The 27,542-nt window shown below is 36.7% G+C and overlaps 3 protein-coding genes across 3 annotated transcripts in view; 2 read left to right on the forward strand and 1 right to left on the reverse strand.

The window, feature by feature from the left end:
* Positions 1–7: 7 nt before the first annotated feature.
* On the reverse strand, positions 8–12,438 carry LOC107556160 (ELM2 and SANT domain-containing protein 1-like). The gene is made up of 13 exons (XM_016239208.1): positions 11,999–12,438; positions 9,013–10,595; positions 7,710–7,952; positions 5,836–6,148; positions 4,470–4,536; positions 4,240–4,382; positions 4,032–4,135; positions 3,156–3,231; positions 2,918–3,006; positions 2,704–2,826; positions 2,322–2,435; positions 1,952–2,157; positions 8–1,007 (listed from the first exon to the last, which is right to left on the reverse strand). The coding sequence occupies exons 2-13, from the start codon at positions 10,360–10,362 to the stop codon at positions 773–775; spliced, it is 3,063 nt and encodes a 1,020-aa protein (XP_016094694.1). The 5' UTR covers positions 10,363–10,595; positions 11,999–12,438; the 3' UTR covers positions 8–772.
* A 2,624-nt stretch (positions 12,439–15,062) lies between these two features.
* On the forward strand, positions 15,063–19,206 carry LOC107556124 (solute carrier family 35 member F6-like). Its single transcript, XM_016239159.1, has 5 exons — positions 15,063–15,258; positions 16,232–16,304; positions 16,563–16,734; positions 16,962–17,177; positions 18,235–19,206. The coding sequence occupies exons 1-5, from the start codon at positions 15,182–15,184 to the stop codon at positions 18,711–18,713; spliced, it is 1,017 nt and encodes a 338-aa protein (XP_016094645.1). The 5' UTR covers positions 15,063–15,181; the 3' UTR covers positions 18,714–19,206.
* A 1,740-nt stretch (positions 19,207–20,946) lies between these two features.
* The window catches only part of LOC107556162 (tau-tubulin kinase 2-like), a 32,448-nt gene continuing 25,852 nt past the window's right edge, over positions 20,947–27,542 (forward strand). Inside the window, exons 1-12 of the mRNA XM_016239210.1 lie at positions 20,947–21,148; positions 22,402–22,542; positions 23,465–23,612; positions 23,832–23,905; positions 24,024–24,164; positions 24,330–24,434; positions 24,765–24,830; positions 24,960–25,052; positions 25,127–25,252; positions 25,326–25,483; positions 25,576–25,771; positions 27,279–27,490. Coding sequence (XP_016094696.1) covers positions 22,474–22,542; positions 23,465–23,612; positions 23,832–23,905; positions 24,024–24,164; positions 24,330–24,434; positions 24,765–24,830; positions 24,960–25,052; positions 25,127–25,252; positions 25,326–25,483; positions 25,576–25,771; positions 27,279–27,490 — 1,388 coding nt within the window. The 5' untranslated portion in view covers positions 20,947–21,148; positions 22,402–22,473. The remainder of the gene's footprint in view (positions 21,149–22,401; positions 22,543–23,464; positions 23,613–23,831; positions 23,906–24,023; positions 24,165–24,329; positions 24,435–24,764; positions 24,831–24,959; positions 25,053–25,126; positions 25,253–25,325; positions 25,484–25,575; positions 25,772–27,278; positions 27,491–27,542) is intronic.

Raw genomic sequence — 27,542 nt, forward strand, 5'->3', positions numbered from 1 at the left:
AAGTTTATACTGGAAGTTTGTTTTTATAGTGCACACATTTATGAAATATAGCAAATATCAAGCATGGTCGCAATAGTCAACAAAGTGTGAAAAATGTGATGAAATTGGCTATGTGTTGAAAATGTATTTGTTGTGATTTTCTAAACTTCAGATTTTATTTACATGCGAGTTTTTATAAAAATCCCTTAATCCTACATATTCCACTCCTCTTTAAGTGCATTCAAAACATAAATAAACATTCGTTTACGTTTAGAGTACAGGAAAAAAAAACAGGATCAATATTGTACACAATATAATACACAAAGGTCAACATATATATTTCTATGCATTATATACATTTCATGCACAAGAAATATTTAGTTTAAATTATCCATAGATAGATGAGGGGAATTGTAGTTTGTGTTCTTAAGTACATATTATGTGAATTACATAAACACATGTAAAAAAAAAAAAAATTTCAATCTCACTGAAGGCAATCAAAATTTGTTCGGGTACTTTGATCAAAATCAAACTGAAAGGGTGTACGCTTCTAGGAAAGCTCAGAAATTAGCTCAGCAAACCTTTTTTACATGTGTTGTCATATTTATCATGTGTCATATATTCATATATAAAAAATATATACCAAAGGAAAGTTCTTATAAAATTTTGGTAAAAATTAAAAGGCATTTTATAATTTCAAACATCCCAACTGCCCTTAACTGGGATGCACAAGTTGCACATTTTTGGTACAAACTGGTACTAAAGAAGAGTACTAAAAGAGTCATGTACTTGCTCAATGCCAGTCCTCATCCTGCTCATCATCCAGCTCTACTGAGCTTTCCTCAGCTCCACTACTCTCTTCTTGCCCTCCTTTTTGTGCCTCCTTCCTCCTTGCTGCCTCGAGCATCTCCTGCCTTGCTTTAGCGGCCCGCTCCTCCTCTTCTCTTTGGCTCTGTGCTGCTGCCTTCCTCTCCTGCTCGGCGTGACTCTTCATGTGAGCACTGCGACTCTTCACCTTATAGAACACCCTGTATATACAGACCTCATTATAATTTATACAAGTCGCCTTAAATGAACAAACTGCTTTACATATGCTAAAATATAAACATCTATAAAGGGACTGACTAGCAAAAAAAACTAGCTGAGTGAATGGTATGAATAAGGATTTATCAAAGCATGGGCATAAGAAAATAATTTAAAAATCATCTGTCCTTAAGCATCATTTTAAATACCACTGAAATCATTTACGTCTGCTTTACAGAATAATATTTAAGGCTGGCATGTCGTTTGCTGATTGTTTATGTGGCTTCAGACCAACGAGATTGATGAAGTATTATATTTAATATTAAAATTAATGTAATTAATGTTATTAAATTAACTCTATATTAAAGTGGGTTGGAGAAATATCACTGTTTAGATGTCTCAATATTAGGATATTATCATTAATGAAAATAAATATTTTATTTTGAAATACGAAATTGTACAATAATTAATTATTATAAAACATGAATTCATATTAATCATTGTAATAATAATATGCTGATATTGAAATATTGATATATTAAGTAATTTGGAGAAAAATCACAGTCTAGATGTTACAATATTGGGATATTACCATTATATTTATTATTGAAATATTAACATAACATATTGCAATATTTTAATAAATTAACTGTGATGATAATATTAACACTGGGGATTTGATATTCAAATACAGAATCATTACTTTCAATATTTCAGAGAAACTATATTAGAGATAAAGAGTACAGTAAGCAGAATTCTTACTCTTATCTTACTTAGATAAGAGTGCGATGAATAGAGTACAGTGTAAACCCTCATATAGGTGCAACTGCTTAGAAGCCTCGTCTGCAACAAAACTGTTCTCAACTGTCTTTTGAGGTAAGTGCAACTAAGACATACTGGGTTGCTTCAAATTTAATGAGTATAAATTCAAAGACACATTCTGACCCACCTACTGCACTTCTTGCAAGGGAAAACACCCTCCGGCTCTCCCTGACTTTTGTTGCCAGTTGAGGCCCTGTTTTTCTTCCCGGTATTGTCAGGCTTTGGAGGTGCAGGGGAAGGAGTTTTGAAGGGGGGCTGAGCCGCTGGCATCAGGCCAGAAGACACTTCCACAGAGCCGTTCTTCTGCTCCTCATGAGCCACTGCTGCCCTCTCCTGGACGAATGGGTTTACACAACCATGCAATCACATTTAGCTATTCATTCAATTTTGTAACGGGACATTTAATATTCCAGCTCAGAGAAACATGGTGGTGTCTTTATGATGTATTCACTATATTTATATACAAACAAGAGAATGCTTTCAATCCAAATACTCACATGTTCATTGTCCTGAAGTGCCTTGGTCACATCTTGTAGACTGCCATCCACACTGTCTTGTGTTCCCTCCTGTTGTCTACTATTATTTTCTTCCTCCGCTTGTTTCACATGAATCTTGTTGGATATAAAAGAACAGACTGATGATATAAAAATGCAAGTCTGACAGAGGCAAGTATGACAAGCACTCATGTATCACATTGTGCAGACATTGTGCACTAAAAATCTGTTTTTAGCACAGATTTGTTAAGCATTCATAAAAATTGCCTGTGTAGATGTAAATTAATGATGATTTTCAGCATGGTTTCACATTTTTGGAAGGCACTGTGCTAGTAGTCAAGACACTGACAATGTCTAAAAGCAGGTAAGCAGTAATAGCCTTTACCACAGAGATGTTATCCTCTGGGTCTGAAGGTCCATATGTATATGTGCCATTACGGCCAACCTTTACTTGTTTCTTATAGGTGTAGTAGAACTCCACACACTGTGCCACTGTTTTACTCCTCACCTGCCAAATTAGAAACACAATGTCACCTTAAAAAGGGGAAATTTGATTTACACGAATCAATACATAACCAGCACACAAAAAGACTGTATACCAGTTTTTGCACCAAGAAGAAATCTTTCCTGTAAGCAGAAATTCCCTTGTTGAAGTATTGTTTTTCATCCACAGTCCAGTAGTCTGATCCTGACAATATTTAAGGGACATCAGGTTCTTTCTATCCACCATACAACATTACAGATAATCTGCTGCATTGCAATACTATCATTTACAGTAACATCATGTCAAATCATTTTTAATGTGAGATCTGCAATTAAATGTAAATTATTTTCTACCTGCGTAGTGGTAGTTCGCCAGATGGTGGTTCTTGGAGAAGATGGGATTCTTCATCAACATCATTTCCAGAGCTTCCTACAGAGCCAAAATATATTTGTTGTTTATCCTGAATACATATATATGCATATACAGTGGCCCCAACAAGTATTTGGACACTCTTAGACACTTACACTACCGTTCAAATTTAGTTAGTAAGATAAAAAAAAAAAAACTTATTTCAACAAAGATGCATTAAATCGAATCTTTAAATTAAAATTAAAACTAAAACTTTTTCAGTGTTACAAAAGATTTCTATTTCAAACAAATGCTGCTCTTTTGAACTCTCTATTCATCAAAGAATCCTGAAAAAAATATCATATTTTCCAAAAAAATATAAAGCAGCACAACTGTTTTCAGCACTGATAATAATGTTTCCTGAGCAACAAATCAGGATATCATAATGATTTCTGACGGATCATGTGACACTGAAGACTGGAGTAATGGCTACTGAAAATTCAGCTTTGATCACAGGAATAAGTTACATTTTAAAATATATTAAAAGAGAAAACAATTACTTTAAACTGTAATAATATTTCACAATAGTACTGTTTTACTGTATTTAATGATTAAATAAATGCATCCTTAAGAGCCTAAGACACTTCTTTCAGAAATGCTACATACGTCAAACTTGTGAATTGTAGTCTTAAGTCTTTAAAAGTGTATGAATTTTATTGAATTAGACACAAAATACCAATGCAACATATAGCAACATATACAAACAAATAGTTTTTCCAGTTACAGTTAATGTCAATGTGATTTTTAAAGTCAGACATTTTTCAGTACGAATCAAGTGTCCAAACAATTTTTGGTTCCACTGTACATTCAACTGTGCTCACCACTATATCCCCTCTGCACTCGTGCAGGCAGTGCATCGCTAGCTCTGGGTTGGTTCCTCCTCCATACATGACACTGGAGCAGACCAGGTTCATCAGATCATCAACTGAAAAATAATAAGGATTAGAATGGAGGTATGTGAGACATTCATCTGTGTTTTATGCAGTTGGTGAACATCAGCTATATCAATGCAGTCTAAAGACAAGTTACATCTCATATCCTGGGAGGGCGTAGAATCAGCCACTGAATTAGGAAGCCAGACCAAAGTGGCTTTATGCTGGTCCTTTAGGGCCAGTGTTCGATCCAATAGTTCTGGAATTTCTGCCTGATACTGAGAACCGATGTTTATGCGCCTAAAATGTGTAAGAGAGGGAGAATATATTAGAATAGAGGATAGTGATTGTGATGAATAGCTAATATTTATTTTAATAAATGCTCACGGTTCTAGACTGACAGGTGCTGCTTCTCCAATCACTGAGAGTGCAGGAGGGGTGATTTCAGAACTGCCTAATGTGCAGAAAATAAAAAGTCAGCAAGAGAGAGAGAGAGAAATTATTAGTCATGTCAATGATGAACTACAATTCATCTACACTTGCAATTCATTAAGTAAGAATAAACACAAATAAACAAATAGTGAAAAATCATGACGCTTTACATTAAGGCTGTATAAGTTACCATTAGTTAACGTGAACTAACAGCTAATAATACAGTAACCCTTAACAATAAGTTCATGATACATTATGATATACAATGTATTAACTAATAAACAACAGACTTACAGCTTTTATTCATCTACTTTAATTTTTACATATACTAATAGATTTTTAGCATTTCAAGTTTTATTTAAATTAAAATTAATTAATGCATTATGAACATGAACTAACAATAAACAATAGTGTATTTATATTGTAAACTTACATAAATGATTAATAAATGCTCTATGAATGTCCAGTTTAATGATGGCTCATGATATATAATTAATGTTAACTTCTGTTTTATCTATTAATAAGTATGAATAAACAAATAGTGAAGATAAAAAAGTTACACTTTACGATAAGGTTACATAAGTTAACATTAGTTAGCACAATAGTTAATATAAACTAATAATGCATTATATTAATGACATTTATCATTATTTTAAATATGTGACCCTGGACCACAAACCCAGTCTTAAGTCACTGGGGTATATTTGTAGCAACAGCCAAAAAAACATTGTATGGGTCAAAATTATCGATTTTTCTTTTATGCCAAAAATCATTAGGATATTAAGTAAAGATCGTGTTCCATGAAGATATTTTGTAAATTTCCTACCGCAAATATATAAAAACGTAATTTTTGATTAGTAATATGCATTGCTAAAAACTTCATTTGGACAACTTTAAAGGCGATTCTCTCAGTATTTAGATTTTTTTTGCACCCTCAGATTCCAGATTTTCAAATAGTTGTATCTCAGCCAAATATTGTCCGATCCCAACAAACCATACATCAATGCTTTCAGATGATGCATAAATCTCAATTTAAAAAAATGGACCCTTATGACTGGTTTTGTGGTCCAGGGTCACATATATTAATGCATTACTATTAAAAGTTATATGTTAACATTAGTTACTAACATTATGAACTACTGATGAACAATACTGTGTTTATACTGTAAATGAATCTAGATGAATAAATTCTGTAAGAAACTATTGTTCATTGATAGTTTACTATAACTAATGCATTAGCAAATGTTTATGTTTAAAACCTTACTGTAAATTGTTACTAATAAAAAAAGTCCTTTCAAATGAAAAGTAATGTGTAACGCACTTGAACGTAGCAAGCTTCGAGCGGCACTGCGGGGCGTTGATGGAGGTGGCAGGACCTGGCTGCCTGCTGCCATAGAAGAGAGGACAGCAGAGAAGTACAGCCCAGAGCCTTCACGCACAGGTGAAAGAATAGGTGGAGGGGTGTACGGCGGGATGATCCGGGCATGGTCCAGCAGGCGTACTGGGGAGCGCAGATTGCTCTGGTAGGGAGTGATGCTGAAGTAAACAGAAGGGGTGATGAAAGGGCACGGTTGAGGTATGACCAGAGGCTCGGGACGTGGACGGCGCTTGGATTTGTCTTCTTGCCCTTTACCCTGATTCAAACATAAATGGCAGAAACCGATATTTTAAAAAACTATTTTCAAAAGCCACTTCTGATGTGAAAAAAGCAAAACATTAGTGTGGAAATTATTTAAGAGCATTAACCAGTGTAACCAGGTTTCACTAAAGAAATAAGTGACATGGTCTGAAAAAATAAGCCCAAAACAAGCGACCCAGTCTGGAAAGGTAGGCCCAAAATAAACAACCCCTGGTTTTGTGGGTGGGCCATATGCATATCATAAAGCCAGTGTCCTGCAGAGTTTAGCTCCAATTTGCCTCAATACACTTGCCTGGAAGTTTTGAATTTGCCTAGTAAGACCCTGATTAGCTGGTTCAGGTGTGTTTAATTAGGGCTGGAGCTAAACTCTGAAGGACACGGCCCTGCAGGACAGAGTTTGGAGACCACTGTCATAAAGTGTGCATATGGCTCCCATATGCCCCCATTTTAACTGGATTGTGTTCCAGTTTTCTATTATGCTATAACAAAAACATGTATTTTTTTCCCCATTACTTTTTTTTTTCATTACTTGAATAATTTCTAGTCCTCCATCTCCCACGACATGCTGTTTAAGGACAAAATAACCACCTTAGCACAGCATTAAAGCCCTGAAATAAAAATCTGGATTTTATTGTCCTCAAAACTCATAAGACACATTAATGCCAACCCCTTTATTTTCCCTTGCTATTTAAATAAGATTTACATACTGTATCTAATATGTATGCATTGAGGGCTATGATTTTTATTATATAAGAAATTACGGTAACACTTTACAATAAGCTTTAATTCGTTAACATTAACCATGATAGCAATATATTTTTATAGCATTTATTAACCTTTGTGAATGTTAGTCCAGAAAAATACAATTGTAAATGTTTTGCTTATATCAGTTCACAGTGCATTAACGAATGATAACAGATACAACTTTTGATTTTAAAATGTATTAATAAATGTATTAATAATTACAAATTAGCATAAACTAAGATTAAAGGAATAGTTCACCCAAAAATGAAAATTCTGTCATTAATTACTCACCCTCATGTCGTTTCAAACCTGTAAGACCTTCGTTCATCTTCGGAACACAAATGAATAAATGCTATACAAGTATTGTTCATTGTTAGTTCATGTTAACAAACTAAACCTTATTGTGAAGTGTTACCGAAATGTCTTACTGTTGCATCAAAAGCAGCTTGTGATGGCATAAAGATGCTGAATTAAATGACTTCAAATGTCAAAATAGACTGTCAAAATAGTTGATGTCGGTTTGTGGGTTCTATAATGTAGTAACACATGTAGCACTGGCAAAAATGACAGCAATATTTTGATGGAAAAATAGCGATTGCCAGTGGTGTTCACAGACAGAGAAACATAATCACAGATGAAATAACAATAAAGCGGTTTAGTCCTATGATTGCAAACCACTAACAAGTCCAAATACATAACTATATTCTAAAAATATGCCCAAAAAATACACAACCCTGCAACTGCTCAAATCTATAAGCCTAGAATCGCTTATAATAAGTGGACTTGGCAACATTAGCATTAACTGTATTAACCTGGATGAAGCTCTCCGCTGCTGAGTTCTTTATTGAGTGCCGGCGTGCTACAATAACAGAGGGTTTACAATCAGGCTGGCTCTGTTGATGTGAAATCTCTGTCGAAAAGGGATGTCGAACTATATCCAGCTGTGTCCAGCTGCCCGGCGCTTCCATTTGAGTTTGACCTCTCCGAACTGGGACCGAGACTGGGATGACTAGTGGTGCCATACCAGCTGGTCTACCAGGGGTAACGTCCTCACACTATTAATAGAAGACAGAAAAACATATGAATGAAGAAGAAAAAAAACTAAGGATAGAGAAGCACAAATAAAAGTGCGTGTAAGCAACCGGCAGCATTTAATCGAGTCACAGAGCTAGATGAGTTACTGTCCTAAAAAACACCTTTACAGTACAATATTTTAAAATGAATTTTTTAAACAACCATCTCAAACAAATAGAGCTGTCTCTGCCCCTGCCCTGTTACTGTAAATTGAGAATCAATTTCATTTAAAGAATGAATTCATACCATAAACTTCTTGCTTTGTGAGGCTTGGATCGGACAGATGTTAGCAAATAAGGCTTGGTGAATCGGCCCCTCCCAAATTCAACAATAGATTTTGAGAGAGTGTGGAATGTGAAGGTGTGCAGACATGCAGTTGCTCACCAGACTGCTTTACTCCTCTGCACTTCACACTGTATATGATTGGGGAAGCCTGATAGCAAACACTACTCTGAGCTGAGTTTGTACTGTAATGTTTACTTTTATAGTTTGATTATTTATAAAACTGGTGACACGTTTCACCCAGCTTCAAATTATTACTAGTGTCAGCAATGGAAATTTTTAGGTTTTGAATGAGCTAATTCACAAGCTGGTTTAAACAACAAAAACAACTTAGAAGACCATCAAAGCAGCAAAACATTCCAGCATATATTTAATGCATGCTAACCATTCAAAAGTTTGTGGTTAGTAAGATAATTGTTTTGAAATAAATACTTGTATTCAGCAAGTTTGATCAAAATTGATCAAAAGTGACAGTAAAGACATTTATTATGTCTCAAATAATTTCTATTTCAAATAAATGCTGTTCTTTTAAACTTACTATGCATCAAAAAATCCTGAAAAAAAATGTATCACGGTTTGCACAAAAATATTAAGCAGCACAACTGTTTTTAACATTGATAATAACAAAAAACATTTCCTGAGCACCATATCAGGATATTATTTCCAGCCCGGTATGTTCTAATATGTTACATTTAATATTAGAACATATTTCTGCTATTCCAATGTCTTCAAATGGATTTCCAAATGAAATAGGCTCACCTTTGCTGGCAAAAATTCCATCTCTGAAGCCTTTTGAGCAAGAGTCTCAAGGTTGATCTCCTTTGAGGCCCTCCGTCGTCTCGGAGTGCTTTGGATGACCCCTACTGCGGGTCCTTGGACTCCACCAACTCCTCCATTCTGGGCAGAAACCTTGTCATTGGATGTCTGGTTGCCTTGAGGAGAGACTCCATCTTTGGAGAGCCGTCGAGAGCGGCGAGGGAGGACCTGACGTTTGGTTTGGGTCTCCTGGAGTTCTGGAGTGGACTCTGCAGATCCAGATGCCTGATCATTTGCTCCCTGAGGAACAGGATGCTGTGACTGAGGGACCATGAGCTGGGTTTGGCTCAGTTCTGTTTTTACCTGAGCGCTGGCAAGATCTTGTGACTCAATGTCTTGTTTGACTCGCTGCTTTTCTATAGCCTCTAGTTGTTGAAAACCTTGTGCATGCTGTTGCAGTTGCTGCTGCATCTGTTGCAGATGTTTCTGCTGTTGGTATTGCTGTTGCATTTGCTGCAGCCGTTGCTGCTGTTGCAACTGATGCTGCTGTTGTTGTTGTTGCTGCTGCTTCTGCAACTGATGCATTTGCTGCAGCTGTTGCATCTGGTGCTGACGATGCAGCTGCTGCTGTTGCAACTGCAAGAGTTGCTGTTGTGATTTCGGCTTCTCGTTATAATTCATATTTAAAGGCGCATTGTTGCCTTGGAAGACTTGTTGGAAACCAGGTGCCTGTGGTTGATTGGTAGGTCCGAATGCCAACTGGAAGGGTTGCAGTGTGGAGTCGGACACATCGTGATGCATTCCCTGAGGCTGATACTGGAGGTCTGCAGGTCTGTGACTTTGTTGGAGCGCCTGAAATTGAGCATGATGCATGGCAGCCATCGTGTGATGGTCCCAATCTGCCCCGGGAACATGAACGGTGTCCGTGTAGGACTGTGATGAACTTGGTGAATGCTTCTCCAACTTTACAGCCTCCATTTCATGACTTTTGTGAAAGCCTCTTGGGTCAGCTATACCATCTAGAGAAGGGCCAAAGTTCTGTGACCACTTGTTCAGGTCCGGGACGCCCTGAAACCAAGCCGCGGTCTGCATTGTGTTTTGAGGCATCCACTTTACTGTTCCCGATTGCTGAAGATGGCCCCGGACCTGATATGCTTTATCAGATTTGTAAACGCCCTGGACTTCAGGGCTAGAATCCATCAAAACCTCTGGGCTGCTGTGAGTTTGCTCCAAGGATGGAGTGTCCACATTGTAGAAGAGATCCCCTGAATGCTGCATTGTTTCCCCAATGGCTTCAACATTCTGCTTGCTAATACTGTTTATGGTTCCTCTCTGATGTGGAGAAAGACTCATGGCAATTGTGTGAAACTATAAGACAAGCAAAAACCTGGAGCATTCAGCACTTCAGTTTTAAGTAAGCCTATTACTAGGCCGGATGTAAAAAAAATAAAATGTTTTACAGAGCAGAGCACATGCACAATTTTGTGAGGTCTAGACACGCCACCTCCCTTCTTGCTTCTAAACTGCAGTATAAAGGTGGTGTAAATATTTAAAAACTCAGTCATTCCTCAGTCACAGGAAATGTTCTAAAAAGGAGAGAAAGACAAAAAGTAAAGTTTTGAAGTCAGTCACAATAGAAGTATAATTATATCTGCATTATACACAAAATAAACAAAAAGTAAAAGAAAAATCAATCAGTGACATGACACTCATTTTATTTTGTCTCAATATAATTAATTAATTCAAAAATACATTAAAAACACTACTGATACATACAGTAACTTGCATGCACATCTTCTATTATGTACAGAGCCCATCAAGGGACAAAGTATGAGATTTAAGGAAAAATTATATTTCATGGTTTTGCACATTACAAAACATTTGCGCACCCCCAAGAAACATTTCGAGCGAACACAAAGTTTAGGGGTACAAAACTGCAAATGCAGAAGCATTGAAATATAATTTTTAAATCTCACTTTTTTCATCATTTTCATCAGCTTAGGGGCTCCATAAAGATGATTTTAGCTTTTGAATTAAAATACATTTTAATAATTTTGGTGGGCATAAAGTTAAAGTCATGGTAAAACAACTGACCTGATATTAGAATGCAAAGAATCATTAAAAGCATGAAATCATTTAAAAGAAAAACTTATTTAGTAGTTTCACATAATCCTTTATTATTTTTTCAATTTTTCATAAACAAAACTTATAAAGATATAAAAACAACGTCCCAAAACTTTTTTGAAAAAAAAGAAAAAACATTAAACTAAACAAGTCTTTAAAATTCAACTTTTCTTAAAAATAATACAAAAAGAGTACATATATAAACACTTGGCACATTTTAAACAATTTTTCTTTATCATAAATGCTCTTGTTTGTAAAATGTCAATGCTCACATTTCTACAGCAGCAGAACAGTTCAAATGAATTATAAATAGAATTAGTTGTCAAGAAATCTTCAGATCACCAATAACAAAACAGGCCATATCATGTCAAAACTGACTCACAGAATGACATGACACTAAATGCAAAAAATTCCTTTTGCATACCATTAATGAATGGCTGTTTGGTAAGACCTGTGAGTAGAAAAGGAACATAGTGGCCTAAAACCAGGAAACTTGACAAACACAAACGCAGAAGGCAAGAGCAGACAGCAAGGGAGGGGCATGAAAGTGCAATGCAAGACAACAAGAATTACAGGAAGTGAAGAGGGAAAGGGAGAGAGACATGTGGAGAGAATACAGGAGAGAGAGAACAAGCAGAACTACTTTTCAACACATTGATGACCCCTCCCAAACTAGCAACTACGATGAAACATTTGTTATAACAAAAAATATGTATAATAAATGCTGCCCAGCAAAACAAACCACCCTACATACTTCCCTGTAAGAAGACAAAGTATCAGTTTGGTGCACTTTGCACCTTTACGTGTCTTGGTTTATTGAACGAAATGTCGTGTATGAAACAGATTAAGACTGTAGCGTACTTACACTGTTGCAATATGGTATTGACGTGCTCCTTCCTTACTTTTCAAGTTCGGGTGACAGCACCTTACAAAACAGTTCCAACCCTGGGCAAAGTCAACAGCGTGCATGACCATTTACACACTACGAACAATGCAGTCTGTCGTAATCGCCTAGACGTAAGTGCGCACATTTGAAACGCTAAAATACCATGTCATAATGCATCGAGAGGCCTTTCCGACATGTAGGCTGACAGATTCAACAACTTTTGCTATCCGAACACATTTGAACTCTTCAGTTGTAGTCACCACACATGTTACCCTGTTTACATTCTGCTGTTTAAGCGCAATTTTACCGATACTGTTTGCAGGACGTGTAGAGTTCGAGGATCCTCTTGAAAAATAATCAATCCATCAAAGTTATTTATCAACAAAACAGTTCGCACTGACGCAGCCAATCAGCGCGTCTCGGACTGAAGGCGAGGCGATACAAGGCGCAAAAGCGCACGCTGTGATTGGATGGAAGGAACTTCTCGCGCACTGCTGGAATGTGCAATATTTCATTAGTGAGACCAACTGAAACAGGAGACCTTTATATTTCCATATCACTTTCACTTTTTATGATTTCAAGTTATATTACAGGATGTGTTGACAGTGTCATTACATTCGTGTTAAAATGCATGTTGACCTGGTTCTCTATCTTTAAACTTTAAGCTTTTACTTTCAGACAAGGCTTTTTCAAGCCAACTTCAAAGTTTGTTTGCAAACTTCACTCATCTAGTTATTAACTAAAATAAGTGTTAATAGCATACAAATGGATAGTATGATTTAAATATTAAATCATTTATAGATTTTAAAGATTTTTTTAAAGGGGTCATATGATGTTGCTAAAAATAACATTATTTTGTGTATTTGGTGTAATGAAATGTGTTTATGCGGTTTAAGGTAAAAAAAAAAAAACATTATTTTCCACATGCTGTACATTATTGTTTCTCCTCTATGCCCCGCCTTTTTGAAACGCGTCGATTTTTACAAAACTCATCGTTCTGAAAAGCGAGGTGTGCTGTGATTGGCCAGCTATCCAGTGCGTTGTGATTGGCTGAATACCTCAAGCTTGTGACGAAAATGTTACGCCCAATGTTGCCAACTTAGCAATTTTGTTGCTAGATTTAACAACTTTTCAGACTACCCTAGCAACTTTTTTTTCAAAAAGCACCTAGCAACAAATTTAGCTATTTTTGAAAAGTATTTGGCAACTTTTAGCAACTTTTGTAAAGTGACTCAAATGATAAAAAAGGCACATATTTTCAACTACATTACACAAAAAGAGGAAACCATTGAACAGCTAGCCAGCCAAGCAGCACATCAACCTGGAGAGAGCTGGAGAAAGATGCCTAACAGTATAAAAATCAAAGTCATATTTTTAAAGACTTTTGTGTAGCACACTAACTAACTACCAGAACACTGCTTAAAACTATAATGGTTAAGAATGTGCAGTTCTACTAGTTAAGAAAAAATACATCAAATGCTTAACTGTTCAATAATTCAATGTTGTAAAAAATCAGATCATAAAGATGTGCTACTTATGTTACTTTTACAAATTAAAATATTTTATGTTTATAATATTTTTATGAGCAAATAACATTAAAAAAATGTATCGCTGAGATTTGAGTAATCTCGTGTATTCTACGTAAAAACGCTGTTTTGTGTCATGGTTTTGCAATGAGGTCATCACGCAATGACATCACAACGTCATTTAGCAACTTTTAGCAACAAATCGATCTGCCTTTAGCAACTTCCCCTGAAAATTAGTTGGCAACACTGGTTACACCCCTTACCATAGTGTGATGCCGTGTCCCGGAGTGACGAAACAAAAACATTAAAACCCATTATAAACGAGGCATTTGTTGCATCCAGTGGGGATATAATTACAGATTATAATGACTTATACTGTCTTTTTACCCGTTGCGTTGCATGGCGCCGCATAAACATAAAACCCTGTCTGCATTTGTGATCGGAGAAATGACAAACAACAAGCGCTACTCTACACTGCTCAAAACTCACGTTTGAAGCATCAGTGGCAAATTCTTTAAATATGAAAACGTACTTACAGACTGCGAGTCAGAACAGCCGGCATTGTAGTCTACTATTCCAGGATCAGGAGCAGTCCTCCATAAAATGCGCTGCACACATCTGAATATTTGGGTTGAACTGTTCTGGAACAGTGTTGTAAATACAACTTAACCACTGATTTCTAGTCGTGTCCTCTTTTGGAAGGCCAAACAAAGTATTTTCGCTTTCGCAACGAAACACACAGCGTCTTCACAACATGGCGGCGGTGGCAGCAACAATAAAGTTATGTCTTCTTTCTTCGCATGAACATTTGGGTGGCATTATGCAAATCTTCCCACATCATGACTTAGACATGTGGGGGCGTGTTTAAACGAGGCATGGACCAGTCTTAACTTTTATAAAGAATATCTCTTTGGGTTTGAGACTTTAGTCTTTGCAACTTTAGGGATCTTATCTATTCACGAACAGCTTGTAACACTCCAAAGAGAAAGGAAAACTTGAAATCGCATCATATGACCCCTTTAAAGAAAACAAGGTCCGGACTTGCATATGTCAATCAGAGCGAAAAATAAACTTGACGCCACCTACTGGCGTGCTAAAGGGTCAGCAAATGAATCTGAACGAATCTTTTTGGTCAACTGATTCAAAGGAACCGAGTCACTGAAGTGATTCAAACGCCGCACAAACACAACACAAACATTTGGAACGAAGGAATCTTTTATAAGAATTCACCGTATGTATCCTGAATTAAATAAAGGTTTTTAGCTATTTATCTAATACTGTAAACATCCGTTTTTGTTGTACCAAAAAGTCAGGAAACAAACACATCGTAGTCGAACGAACACATTAGTTATTCATAATTTTTCTCAAATTACTGTGTTGTTCTGATCGCATATTGACTGCTTGGCTGCTCATATATGATTCATATATCATATTAAGACAGAAGATCTGTGCATTTCTACATTGAAAATCTGCGGAAGGCGTCAGCTGGTGTGTCACGTGATCGCCATCATGTGATTTGCATACAGGGAAACGACCTGTCAGTGTTTAGACGGTTGTACTCATCATCAGCAAGAAAGACAAATCTCAAGAGAGCCTGAGTGTCTGATGTTCATGGTCACTCAGTCCCACACTCACCATGGCTTGGACAAAATACCAGCTCTTTCTCGCCGGTCTGATGCTCACCACAGGCTCTATTAACACACTCTCCGCAAAGTAAGTAGCACGCACGCGCTAGATGGTGTTTGTTTACATGTGATTTCTGCTTACTTATATTAGTTAACTGAACTAACGTTAATTGCCTCTATTAATAGGACAGACAAGGATTCTTTCCCGTTTTCTTTTACAAAACTGTACTCCGTGTCCTTATTAATTTGTCATTTTATTGTGTAATATCTTATGGTTTTTTGTTGATGAAAGAAAGATTGTTTTTCAGTAACAACGTATGCACTTTACATATACAGACGAAGCATTTTAGGACAAGATGATTAGACGACTCACGTGAAATTGTGACGATCCGACGTGTTGTGACATGCTGATGCTGCAAAATCAGCAATTCTGCCAACAAAACCCTTGTGACTATTAGTCAATAGTGCAATCGCAGCATTAAACTTGCTGGTCCATTTAGCCAAGAAGATGTCTGCTATAAATGCTGTTAAGTAACTTGTAAATTGATACAGCTTTGTATCTAAAACAAGCTTGATGTTTCTAGGCAGATGGTATTTGATACCACACTTCACTCAGTATCTGCTGAAAAACTGACACTGATGCATCTCTGTTTTAACACTTAACTATATTTGTACACTCGTTTTTTACAGTACCACAATGACTCTTCTTTATAACCAAATCTTTCTAAAATCAATCAAGTCAAATTGATAAATCTAAAGGAGCTGTTAAAATCTATTTGTTAAAGTCTTCTTCGTAATGAGGCTTTATGTCAGTCATGCATTGTCATTTCATGGTTGTAAAAGTGACATTAGTGTACAGTTACTTATTAAACTTATAGTGACTTAAGTGGAGTAGTTTAAAGGGGGGTATGACCAAAAAACTAAACTGAATCTATCTTTGAGCCAATGTTTGCTATGACTGCATTATTTACTGTTATACTACATATTAATGCACATTATTTTTCATTTTAATATCACATTTACACATTTAATGACCTTTAATAAATCTGTTTGTCTTCTAGATGGGCTGATATGTTCTCTGCACCTGGATGTAATGGTACCCCAGATCATGCCTTCTCCCACCCTTTTGTACAGGTAATGATATTTATCTATCCTCGAGAAAACAACACACTATTCACATCAAACTTCGCTCTCAGCTATTTTTTTTTCAGTACCTCTCAGGAAACGGAGAACTGAAAGAGTTATTTATGTTTTGGCAAAGTGAGAACTGGTTTTGACTCTATGTCCTTCTCTTCATATCACCTTTCCCTGTCTCTGTCGCTTTTCCTGCATGCATCTTAATAATAAATGACTCCTTTCTTCACCGCACATCTCCTCGTCTCACCCTTCCAGGCTGTAGGAATGTTTTTGGGAGAGCTGTCCTGTCTGGTGGTGTTCCACATTCTCCTTTGTCATGATCGGTGCAAACCTGAGCCCACGATGGATCCGGGCCAAAGTTTCAACCCCCTACTTTTCCTCCCCCCTGCCCTTTGTGACATGTTGGGAACATCCATCATGTATATTGGTGAGTATCCAACGTGTGTGGAGTATATGGTGTCAATAGTCTTTAGTCCTTAAAATGTAGGTTCTCCAGTTTACAACCAGCTTTGTATCGTTACAGTGTCAGCAGTATAAGTAAATGAACTGTGTATTATCTTCTTTAAAACTATATATATCTATTCTTTTTATTCTTGGATTTACTTAAACAGGTTCTGTGCTTGTGTATTCATTCCTCTTTGTTTATATCTCTAGCACTGAACATGACCAGCGCCTCTAGTTTCCAGATGCTGCGAGGAGCTGTGATCATCTTTACTGGACTGTTGTCTGTAGCGTTCTTAGGACGGCGACTGCAGCCCAGCCAGTGGATTGGGATCCTAGTCACCATCCTTGGTCTGGTGGTGGTTGGCCTGGCTGACTTTCTGAGTGGCCATGGGAATGACTCCCATAAGCTCAGTGAGGTTATCACAGGTCAGTAGTTACCTGCTGCTGAATGTTTTTAATGGCCAGTGAAAATGTTGGCAGGGCAAGTAAAAATTTGAACCACTGGCTCGACTAGGCCAGTGGAAAAAATCCTTAGCATTGAGCCCTGAAGTATATTAATGCTACTTATTAATAATGTTATCATAATGATTATAGACTTTTATGTTATGTCACATGCTACTGTTTAAAAGTTTTGGGCCAGTAAGATTTGTTTGAATGTTTTTGAAAGAAGTTTCCAATGCTCACTAAGGCTGTATTTATTTGATGAAAGTAGTAAAAACAGTAATATTGTGAAATATTATTACAATTTAAAATAACTGTTTTATTTTTTTATATATTTTAAAATGTAATTTATTCTTGTGATAGTAAAGTTGAATTTCAGCAGCCGTTACAACAGTCTTCTGTATCGTGATTCTTCAGAAATCATTCTAATATTCTGATTTAGTACTCAAAAACATATTTCTTGTTATTATCATTGTTGAAAACAGTTGTGCTGGTTATTTATTTATTTTTCAAAATTTATTTGAATTGAAAGTTCAAAATAAATGTATTTATGTAATTTATTTAGTCTTTATTGTTTATGATTAATTGCTAGAAAAGGCTAACTATTAAAAAGATTAAATCCGCAATAAATCAAAGGTAGTATAGATTAATGAAACAAACAATGCTGATTGGCCTACAACTAAATGTTGTCATTACCATAGATGTTTGCTAGACCCTTTTTAGGAGATCTCCGGTTTTCATTTTAGCCCCCCTAAGTCTGTGATTAACGTATCTATCAGTGCTGTTACAAATGAGTGATTATATTTTCTGACTTGACGCAGTGGCTTCTGAGGTTATTTCACTCTCAGTCCTCCCCATTCATTGTTACTGTCAAATCAGAAAAATGCGGCCAAATATGCCTTTGTTAATGATGAACATCTACTGACAAACAGGCAGTTTGTCAGTAGATGTTAATATATATATATATAACTTATCAGTTTAGGAACACTTCTTTGACTGATCTGTTTCCCAGTGTCTTAGTTGTCTTCTCTCTCTCTCTTAGGTTTTTTCGGATTTGTCATCCTCTCTTTGCTCCTCATCCCAATGTTCTACATCCATGTGGGAAGTTTTGCAGACAACCCACGGCAGGTCCTTGAAGACGCGTTGGATGCCTTCTGTCAGATTGGTCATAAGCCTCTCATTTTACTGGCACTTCTGGGCAACACTGTGAGCATTGCCTTCTTTAACTTCGCTGGCATCAGCGTCACCAAGGAAATAAGTGCCACCACTCGCATGGTGCTGGACAGTCTGCGTACTGTGGTCATCTGGGTCATGAGTTTGGCGCTGGGTTGGGAGGTATTCCACGGCCTACAGATTTTAGGCTTCATCATCCTACTCCTTGGTACAGCGCTGTACAATGGACTGCACAAGCCCTTGATGGCCAAACTGCCCTGCTGCCCTGGAGAGCAGAGAGCAGAGGAGGAAGAAGCCCCAGAGAGAGAGAGGCTGCTTGGTGAAGGAAAAGCTGCAAATGAGAGCTAATATTGGACTTTGAACAAAATGCTGTCCACAAAGCATTTTTGTTTTTAGTTTTAACTGTTATTTCCATTTTAAGAAAGAATAACGTTTTAGTATTGTTTTAGAGTTTGATTGGGATGCACGATATTATCGGACCGATACTGAAACGGATATGAAAAATTCTGCCGATATGTCTTGCCGATAAGAGGAATGAATACCTTAACTCACATGTGCTCAGGGTGTGCTAGTGATTAGATCAAGTCAGCAGTGTGGCTCATTCTTGAAGGAATTTTTTTATCTGAATGATGATTTGACTGACTGTTTTGGATCGCTGCATTTAATCTGTGAAAGCACATACAGAAAAGCCTTTGGTGTGTGATAGAGTAAACAGTAATAGCAGGTGCAGTGGTGGCAGCAGCGGCAGCCTCCCCCAGGTCCTAAAGCCCGTTCGGTAAGGTGTTTTAATCTGTAGGGAGCGCTGTTGGCCTACTTCTAATTAAATTAAAAGTAAAATAGCCTACCAAAATAACATTTAGACTGTGTTTCTGAATAAATGAAGCAGTAATTGATGTCATAAAATAATGAGTATGTTTTGATTTAAAGGTCAGAAGCTATAGCTTACATGAAAAAAAGTCAAACATGACACTTCAAAATTAATTTTATATATACTGATTTATTCATTAATGTGTAATATGTTTTTTTTTTAAACAAATCATAAGCTCTAAAAGATTTTCAGATTCTTTTACAGCTCTTTTGCTTTAGACCATCTACAAATGTTAAATCTTAAAATTGAGTCTAAAATGTTAGGGTTAACACTGTGTCTTTCTGGGGGGAAAATGCAGTGATTGATATATAGTTTATTTAGGCTATAGTTAAAGCTTCAATGCACTGTCAAAAAACCTTCATTGTTGTTTATTTAATTCTAACAAACAAGTTCTTGTTAAAAACTAACCAAAATAAAAATATATTTTGCTTATAATTTCTGCATAGGAGAGACTTGGGGCTGTTTCCAAACAAAAGGAAATATATCGGTATTGGCCAAAATGAGTTGAAAAATATCGGCATATCGGATATCGGCAAAAATCCAATATCGTGCATCCCTAGATTCAACACTTAGGAACCATCACTACTTATTGCCTAAAGCGGTTTCTGTGGGCATGTCTCAACTGTTAATAAAAGGATAGTTGTGCTTGGATTTTAAAATTGTTTTGAATGCAAATTTTCACTTTAGGAAAGGAAACCATTTTTACATGATTCCAATGCCAAAAAAATATTAGAATAATATTTTAAGGTTTTTAATCCCTTGTTTTATAGGTTTCAAAATATTTTTTTGTTTACATGATGTGCTGTTGTTAGGAGGACATTATTTCGCTAAACATTTTATCTGAGGAATATTTTTAGTGATCTGTGAAACGGGTATTGTGTACTGACAAGAAAATCTTCTGTTAGTCCATGTGTATTTGCCTTATAAAAATATGGAAATAGCACTCAGTAAGTTTAATGCCAGTAAATATAATTTTTTTCATTTCTTTTTTACAGAGTAAGATACAAGGAACCCTAGTCTCAAAAACAGTGTAGTTTTTACTAAAAGTATAAAACTGACATCTCTCTGCATAAATGTATAAATTCCTCTCACATTCTTATAAGAAATATTTGTACATTGTGGATGCATTTGTTTGTGTTAAATGAAAACTGGAAAAGGACAGAACTGTTTCACACAGTGACTATTAAATTAGATTAGATTAATTACAACTAATGCATATATCTCATATCTAATTATGTGTAACAACACTATTGCTGGTTTCTGAGTGCATTCAGAACTAATATTGTTTTCCTAACTAAATGTTTGAATAATTGTTTATATTTTGAAATTAATGTTTGTATAATTCCACAATGAAGATATGTGACCAAAATAAGGATAATGTGCTTTTTTAAATTAAAATCTTAATTTACGTATACTTAAATGTTCAGCGTGTGAGCATAATATCCTAAAGCTAATTTTAACAAAATTGCCATCAATACAAATAATTATGAAAACGGAGACACTTTACAATAAGAATCCATTAGTTAACTAACATTAGCTAAATACAATTGTTCATTGTGTGTGAGCTCAGGTCCATTATGGAATGCGAAGTGATACAGCTTTTGTTTTTAATAATGTATTATTAAATGCTGAGTCCGTATTATGTTAACAAATTTATTCATGTGATTATTATTCCAAACGATGTTTAAAATCAAACCCATTCGACCAGATGTGACGTCACATGTCGGTCCGCTCGCTCAGGCATCATCGCTGCTGCTGAGAGAAGTGAGGCAAAGAACGGGAACTTCAGTCGTTTCAAAACGTTATGGCATTATTATGTCCAGAGCCGTTGTTTCTCATATCATCATGGTGTGTAGAACAAAAAAAGATGTTTTGAAGTCTTCGGAAACATCTTGGACCATCGCTGCAGACAGAGGTAATGTACACACCTGGTCCCTCAATGAACGCGTGCTGTCCGCTTAGCGAGCTAGTCCGCATTATTAGCGGGATTACAGCTGTCACAACATTGTGTTGCCACTGTGTAACCTGGCAACCGTATGTTCAATAATAGCTGTATGTTGCGGTGCCGATGTTCAATTTGGCTAATTAGCTAGCGCTGTGTCGCTTCATTGCGTTTTTTTGCCAACCTTTGGCTCTGGTTGATGCTTTAGCTATAGCATGTGTCCCATGTCTCCCCGTTATCACTGGAAGCGGAAAGGACAGAGAAAGCCTCAACCAACATCTACGAGACAGCGGCAGTTTTCAGCATAGCTTGTGGATGTTAGCAGAAGCTAAAATGATTACAATTCAATAACACAGCCAGCTATTAAAGACATGTAACAGGCCAGCTGCAGCCATCCTTAAGATGATCCTCATTAAAACCAGTACTGCGTGCATGCAGCTAGTATGGACTGTCATCCATCTGTTCTGACTGGTGGGGGGAAAATTATAGTATTGCTAATACAGTACAGATTTAATGAGTAAAGCATTTTAATAGCCTTGGGTCCTTTTTAAGACAGACAATAATTTGATATATTTTAAACTATAATATGTCTGTGCTCAAATCAGATTTATTCAAATGTAAAATGTCAGTTTTGTTTTGATTTATATATAGATAACATCATATATAGATATAGAAACATACAGCAATAGCAATGATTGTATTTTTGTTTTATCGTTGACATCAAACAGAGCCCAGGTTCTCTGTCTTACAACTAAGCATGCATATAAGCCAATATTTTGTAGTCTTTGTGATGTAGATTTACAGATTATGTTTCCCTGAGTCACTGTCTTGCAGATATAGTGAATTTTATTCTTGTTTCAGGCCTACAGTAAGCCTGTTCCTTAAGGATTTGACTGTATTTAGCTCCATCAGTTTTGCTCTGCACCCTAGCAGTCAGTCAGAAAAAAAAGAATCAGGACAGGTTCTTATACAGATCTTACCTAAAAGACAACCTTAGGACAGGTCAGATTCATGTAGTTTGGGTGCCTTTACAGAAGGTCTTTTTTACGAATGGATGGAGCCAATAAAATGCATCTTTCAATATTTTTGTCTCGTCTACAGCTACTGTAGGTAAAGAAATCTCCCTTATGTCTGCAAACTTCTCTAGAGCCTTTAATTTCTACTGTAACTCTGCAGTTTCAACTAAATTAAGCCTTTTTAAAATCTACAAATCTGTTTCGTTTCAGTGAGGACCCGAGCTCACTGATGTGAGGTGTAGATCTTCTCTGAGTGTGCTCAGTCCACTCTTGAGCCTCAGGATGAGTGGGTCAGGGGAGCAAACTGATATCTTGGCTGTCGGGAGCATGGTCCGGGAGCGATGGAGAGTGGTGAGTTGTTTTGAACAAGCTGTATGTACGAGGACATGGCTTCAGGACTATTCAAATACTCACTGTTAGTTTCGTAGAGATGTTCTGATAGCTGTCAGATACTTTTATGTAAACCTTTACTCAGGCAAGGAGTTTTTTTCCCCCTTTTGAGCTCAGTCAAACGATACACTGCAGGTGTGTTGAGCAGTGCTAACATCAGCACAGAAAACTATACAGGATGCTGACTAATAGTAATGAGACACAGCATTAAATTTCATGACAAAAGTGTTGTTTTGCTAGGACATTTTTTTCAAGGCAGTATTTCATGCCTGAACAGAACCTGTTTTGTAACATCTGTTCTCTGACACAAGTTTGAAAGCTTTTTACTCAATTATAGAAGGAAAAAATATATACAGTACATTACCTTTCAAAGGTTTGGGGTCAATATGTTTTTTCTTTTTTTGAAAAATATATTTTTATTCAGTAATGATATATCAAATTGATCAAAAGTGACAAATGCTGTTCTTTTGAACTTTTTATTCATCAAAGAATCCTGAAAAATAAAATGCATTACAGATTCCACAAAAATATAAAGCTGTTTTCATCATTGATAATAATAAGAAATGTTCTTGAGCAACAAATCAGCATATCAAAATTATTTCTGAAGGATCATGTGACACAGAAGACTGGATTAATGACTGCTGAAAATTCAATTTAGACATCACAGGAATAAATTACATTTTAAAGTATATTAAAATAGAATTAAGTAGAATTCTAAGTAATTCTAAGAATTAAATAGAATTAAGAACAGTTAAATGATAATATTGTACAATATTACTGTGAAACAAAAACATTAAGAAATCCTATAGACAAAAAAATTTTGCATAGTAATTTGTTTCAGGATTTCTTCGTCATTCATTCAAAATGTATCTTTCTTATCTAGCTGAAGAAAATTGGCGGGGGTGGTTTTGGTGAGATTTATGAAGTCTTGGACCAGGTGAACCAAGTCAATGTGGCTCTGAAAGTGGAGTCTGCCCAGCAACCCAAACAGGTCCTGAAGATGGAAGTAGCAGTTTTGAAACGACTTCAGGGTAAAATTAACACAGACATTTAAGATACTGATTTTTTTTTGTTTTGTTTGTTAATGTATATAAAACAAGCATGAAAACACTATTTGGGGAGTCATTTTGCACTGTGTGTGCTACTCTATTTTGGGCAATCATACATGGCCAAACACAAGGGGAATATTAATTAAAAATACATATGGATTTGTTTGACATTAACCATTTTTACCTTGATCCATTTCGTAGGTAAAGACCATGTTTGTCGTTTTGTTGGCTGTGGGCGCAATGACCGCTTCAACTATGTGGTTATGGAGCTTCAGGTGGGGCATCAAATGATTTATTCTTGTTTCTTGATGGGACGTTATCACACACCACTCAAAGTAACACAACAACCCTGATCTCAGTCACCTGAAGTGATGTTTGTCCATTGAACTGCAGGGAAGGAACTTGGCAGATCTTCGACGCAACATGAGCTGTGGCACCTTCAGCTTCTCCACCACACTCAGGCTGGGCCAACAAATCTTAGAGGCCATCGAGAGCATCCACTCTGTGGGCTTCCTGCACAGAGACATCAAACCCGTAAGAGTGCCCTACAGATTCTGCTCTCTCACAGACAGCCCTGGGCCTAAAAGCACTTTTAATGTTGACTAAAATTCATGTTTAACAGGGCCTTTTCTAATTATTTTTTTTTAGACTGTATAAACTAGTCATCAAACTTTTTTTTTTTTTTTCTTTTCCAAATAGTCTAACTTCGCAATGGGTCGACTTGCCAGTACGTGCCAAACCTGTTATATGCTTGATTTTGGGTTGGCACGCCAATTTACAAACTCATGTCAAGAAGTCCGTCCAGTAAGTAATCACAGATGTCTTTTAAAGCTTATGTATATGAAATTTCATATAAGTGTTATAAATGGACAGTTCACCCCAAAATGAAAATTCAATCATCATTTACTCACAGTCCTGTCATTCCAAACTCAAACTCAAATTCCAATTGCTACGTCTCAAGCTCTCACGAATGCACCAAAAAGGATAGTGGTGGATGTCAAGATTTTTAATTGAATACTGACTTAAATTTCAATGTCAGAATTTTGACTGAATTTTAATTTTTGGCTGAATTATCCCTATAATGTGTTTCAGTATGTTTACTTATGTCTGCACATTCTCTTTTTTTGTCTAAAGCCACGACCAGTGGCAGGATTCAGAGGAACCGTCCGTTATGCTTCAGTTAATGCTCACAAGAATAGGGTAACTCCTCTCTCTTACATTCTCAAGCTAATGGCGGAATGCCTTATATCTTATACACAGCATGTCATGTTACTTGTTCATATTTCACTAAAATGTAGATCCATCTTTTTTTTTTTTTTTTTTTTAAAGGAAATGGGTCGACATGATGACCTGTGGTCTTTATTTTACATGCTTGTGGAGTTCATGGTGGGTCAGCTACCCTGGAGAAAAATCAAAGACAAAGTAAGTTCTGCTCTGATCATAATTTTCCGTGGATAAGAGATATGCTGGTGTTCTCAGTCCTGCCATCAATACAGGAACAGGTCGGAAATATGAAGGAGACGTACAACCATCGCCTCATGCTGAAACACCTCCCAGATGAGTTTAGCATTTTTCTCGACCATATCTCCAACCTGGACTACTACACTAAACCGGATTATCAGGTATTGAATTTAGCCTTTCTTGACCATAGACTTTGTAAACCAATCACTAACATGCTCTCTCATTGTGTTGCAGCTACTGATGTCAGTCTTTGACAACAGCATGAAGAGCTATAATGTGGTGGAAAACGACCTGTATGACTGGGAAAGAACAGATTCAGAGGACACACTTAATGTTGGAACCCTGGCAACCACAGCCCAGCAGTTGACCCGCCTTACACCTGCATATTTGGGGTAGATATCCAGCATCTACAATGACTCAATGATATATTGGGTCTCTATATAAACTGTTTGAAGTCTACATAAATTAATGTTTTTCTTTCAAGCATGGCCAATGCCTCCGTGATTCCGGGCGATCTGCAGCGTGAGAACACAGAGGACGTCCTTCAGGGTGAGCGCCTCAGCGAGGCTGATAATTGCACCCCCATCCCAACGCAGCCTGCACAGGGAGCGGATATCTGGGAGGATATGGAGCACAGCCATGACCGAAACCTCAACCATGTTCAACCACTAATCAGAAAGGTACTATTCAGACAGAACAACTGCTAATCTCCCCTTTTAAATACCTGCAAATGCAAACGTTGCCTTTTGGCAAAATTAGCCGCTCTGACATTTAAGGGGGGAGGTGGGGGGTTATGATGGTGCCTAATAAAGTAATGTTTATAAGCACAGCACCACTTTATAGCGGAATTGAATGTATTTAATAATTGACAAATTTTGCAGCATCCACACTGTTATTGAACTGAATCAACATTGATCTTGAGAGTCAAACTAAAACAAAACAATTAGGCCTGTCTTCTGTAGAGCTGCTTATAGTGGAATTGAACGTGTTTCATAATTGATTAACTTTACAGTTGTTGAACTGAACCAACACTGAATTAAAGGGGTCATGAACTGCCTTTTTTATTATTTTGTGTTCTCTGAGGTCCACTTATAATGTTATAAAGATTTTTACATAAAAAAAACAATATTTTAGCAGTAATAGGCTATTTTCTGTCCTGTTTTGACCCCCTCTCATCAGAACGCTCCGTTTGAATAGGCGTGGCAGATTGTAGACTCGGACGCAAACGCCCACCACTATGATTGGCTAACGGTTTTGCATATTTAAAAATCTGCATGAACGTTTGACATCCGACATCCTTCACAGATGGACCATGCTGTGATTTAGGTTAAAAACGCATAAATACTCAATCATATCAAATGATCTGTAATAACAGACAAAGCAATAGTGATCGCGTAATAAAAACAGTTACTCGCGCTTGTGTATTGCGACATTACTGTCGGAGCCAATATAGTCGGCACTGAATCATCTTTTAATTTCAGTCTTTCAGAAAATCCGGCATCGAATTGTTTGGTCTACAAAAACGGCAGACGGTCAACAAAATTGCAGATGGGCTAAATAAAAATGCAAATTCACTCTCTGACAGTAGGTGGCTAATATACAAAAGCAGAAATACAGCAGTTACCCCAGTACAAGTCACCTTCATTTATATAGCTTTTACACAATACAGATTGTTTTAGAGATGAAACAGTTTCACAGACTTGACTTGTACAGGGGTAACTGCTGTATTTCTGCTTTTGTATATTAGCCACCTACTGTCAGAGAGTGAATTAGCATTTTTATTTAGCCCATCTACAATTTAGTTGACCATCTGCCATTTGTCTAGACCAAATATGTATAATATACAACTATAATGTGAGTTTTATCATTTCATAAAACTTTGTTTTTGTCAAAACTTGTATTATTTGAACTGAAAAGTTGTTGAAATCATAATTTTTTTATGGTCGTTTTACAGTTTAGGATAGACAGTGATGTTTTTTCAAAACAGTATTGATACCTAAACAACACATAGTTCTATTCTAATATTAAAAAAATTCTGAAACAATTTCAACTGCTCCAAAATTTTTTTAAGAATTTAAAGAGTAGGCCTGTTGTTACCTATACCCCACCCATTACCTTTTTCACTGGTTCGGAGTTTGCAAGTATGTATAAGTCGGAGATGGTCATGAGCTTGTGTTTCTGATTCAGGTAGCTAGTGAGGAGGAGCGAAGCAAAGAGGGCAACCAGAGCCCCAACAGTGGTTCCATCCAGGGCTCTCCCAGACGTGTGCGCTCAGAGACCTTGCTCATCGACCGTGTTGCTCCTCTACTGAGAAGGATGCGCCATAGTCAGAGCATGGGGTTAGACAAAAGACTGACCCCTGAACCCAAACCCACAATTGAACGCTTCCTTGAGGCCTAGTCAGTAAAGAAAATCCTAATAGTCTTCCTTATAAATGTGAATAGGTCTCTA

Source organism: Sinocyclocheilus grahami, unplaced genomic scaffold (assembly GCF_001515645.1).
Source record: "Sinocyclocheilus grahami isolate Dianchi unplaced genomic scaffold, SAMN03320097.WGS_v1.1 scaffold556.1, whole genome shotgun sequence".
Classification (NCBI taxonomy): domain Eukaryota; kingdom Metazoa; phylum Chordata; class Actinopteri; order Cypriniformes; family Cyprinidae; genus Sinocyclocheilus; species Sinocyclocheilus grahami.

What these genes read in the sequence shown, in the direction of transcription:
- LOC107556160 (XM_016239208.1), bottom strand. Translation starts at nt 10,362, where the DNA reads ATGAGTCTTTCTCCACATCAGAGAGGAACCATAAACAGTATTAGCAAG. An exon ending in GCCCTCCCAGGATATGAGAT is followed by an intron (nt 4,136 to 4,239) that starts GTAACTTGTCTT and finishes ATTATTTTTCAG; the next exon opens with TTGATGATCTGATGAACCTG. An exon ending in CAGAGGATAACATCTCTGTG is followed by an intron (nt 2,436 to 2,703) that starts GTAAAGGCTATT and finishes ATATCCAACAAG; the next exon opens with ATTCATGTGAAACAAGCGGA.
- LOC107556124 (XM_016239159.1), top strand. Translation starts at nt 15,182, where the DNA reads ATGGCTTGGACAAAATACCAGCTCTTTCTCGCCGGTCTGATGCTCACC. An exon ending in TCTCCCACCCTTTTGTACAG is followed by an intron (nt 16,305 to 16,562) that starts GTAATGATATTT and finishes TCACCCTTCCAG; the next exon opens with GCTGTAGGAATGTTTTTGGG. An exon ending in GCTCAGTGAGGTTATCACAG is followed by an intron (nt 17,178 to 18,234) that starts GTCAGTAGTTAC and finishes TCTCTCTCTTAG; the next exon opens with GTTTTTTCGGATTTGTCATC.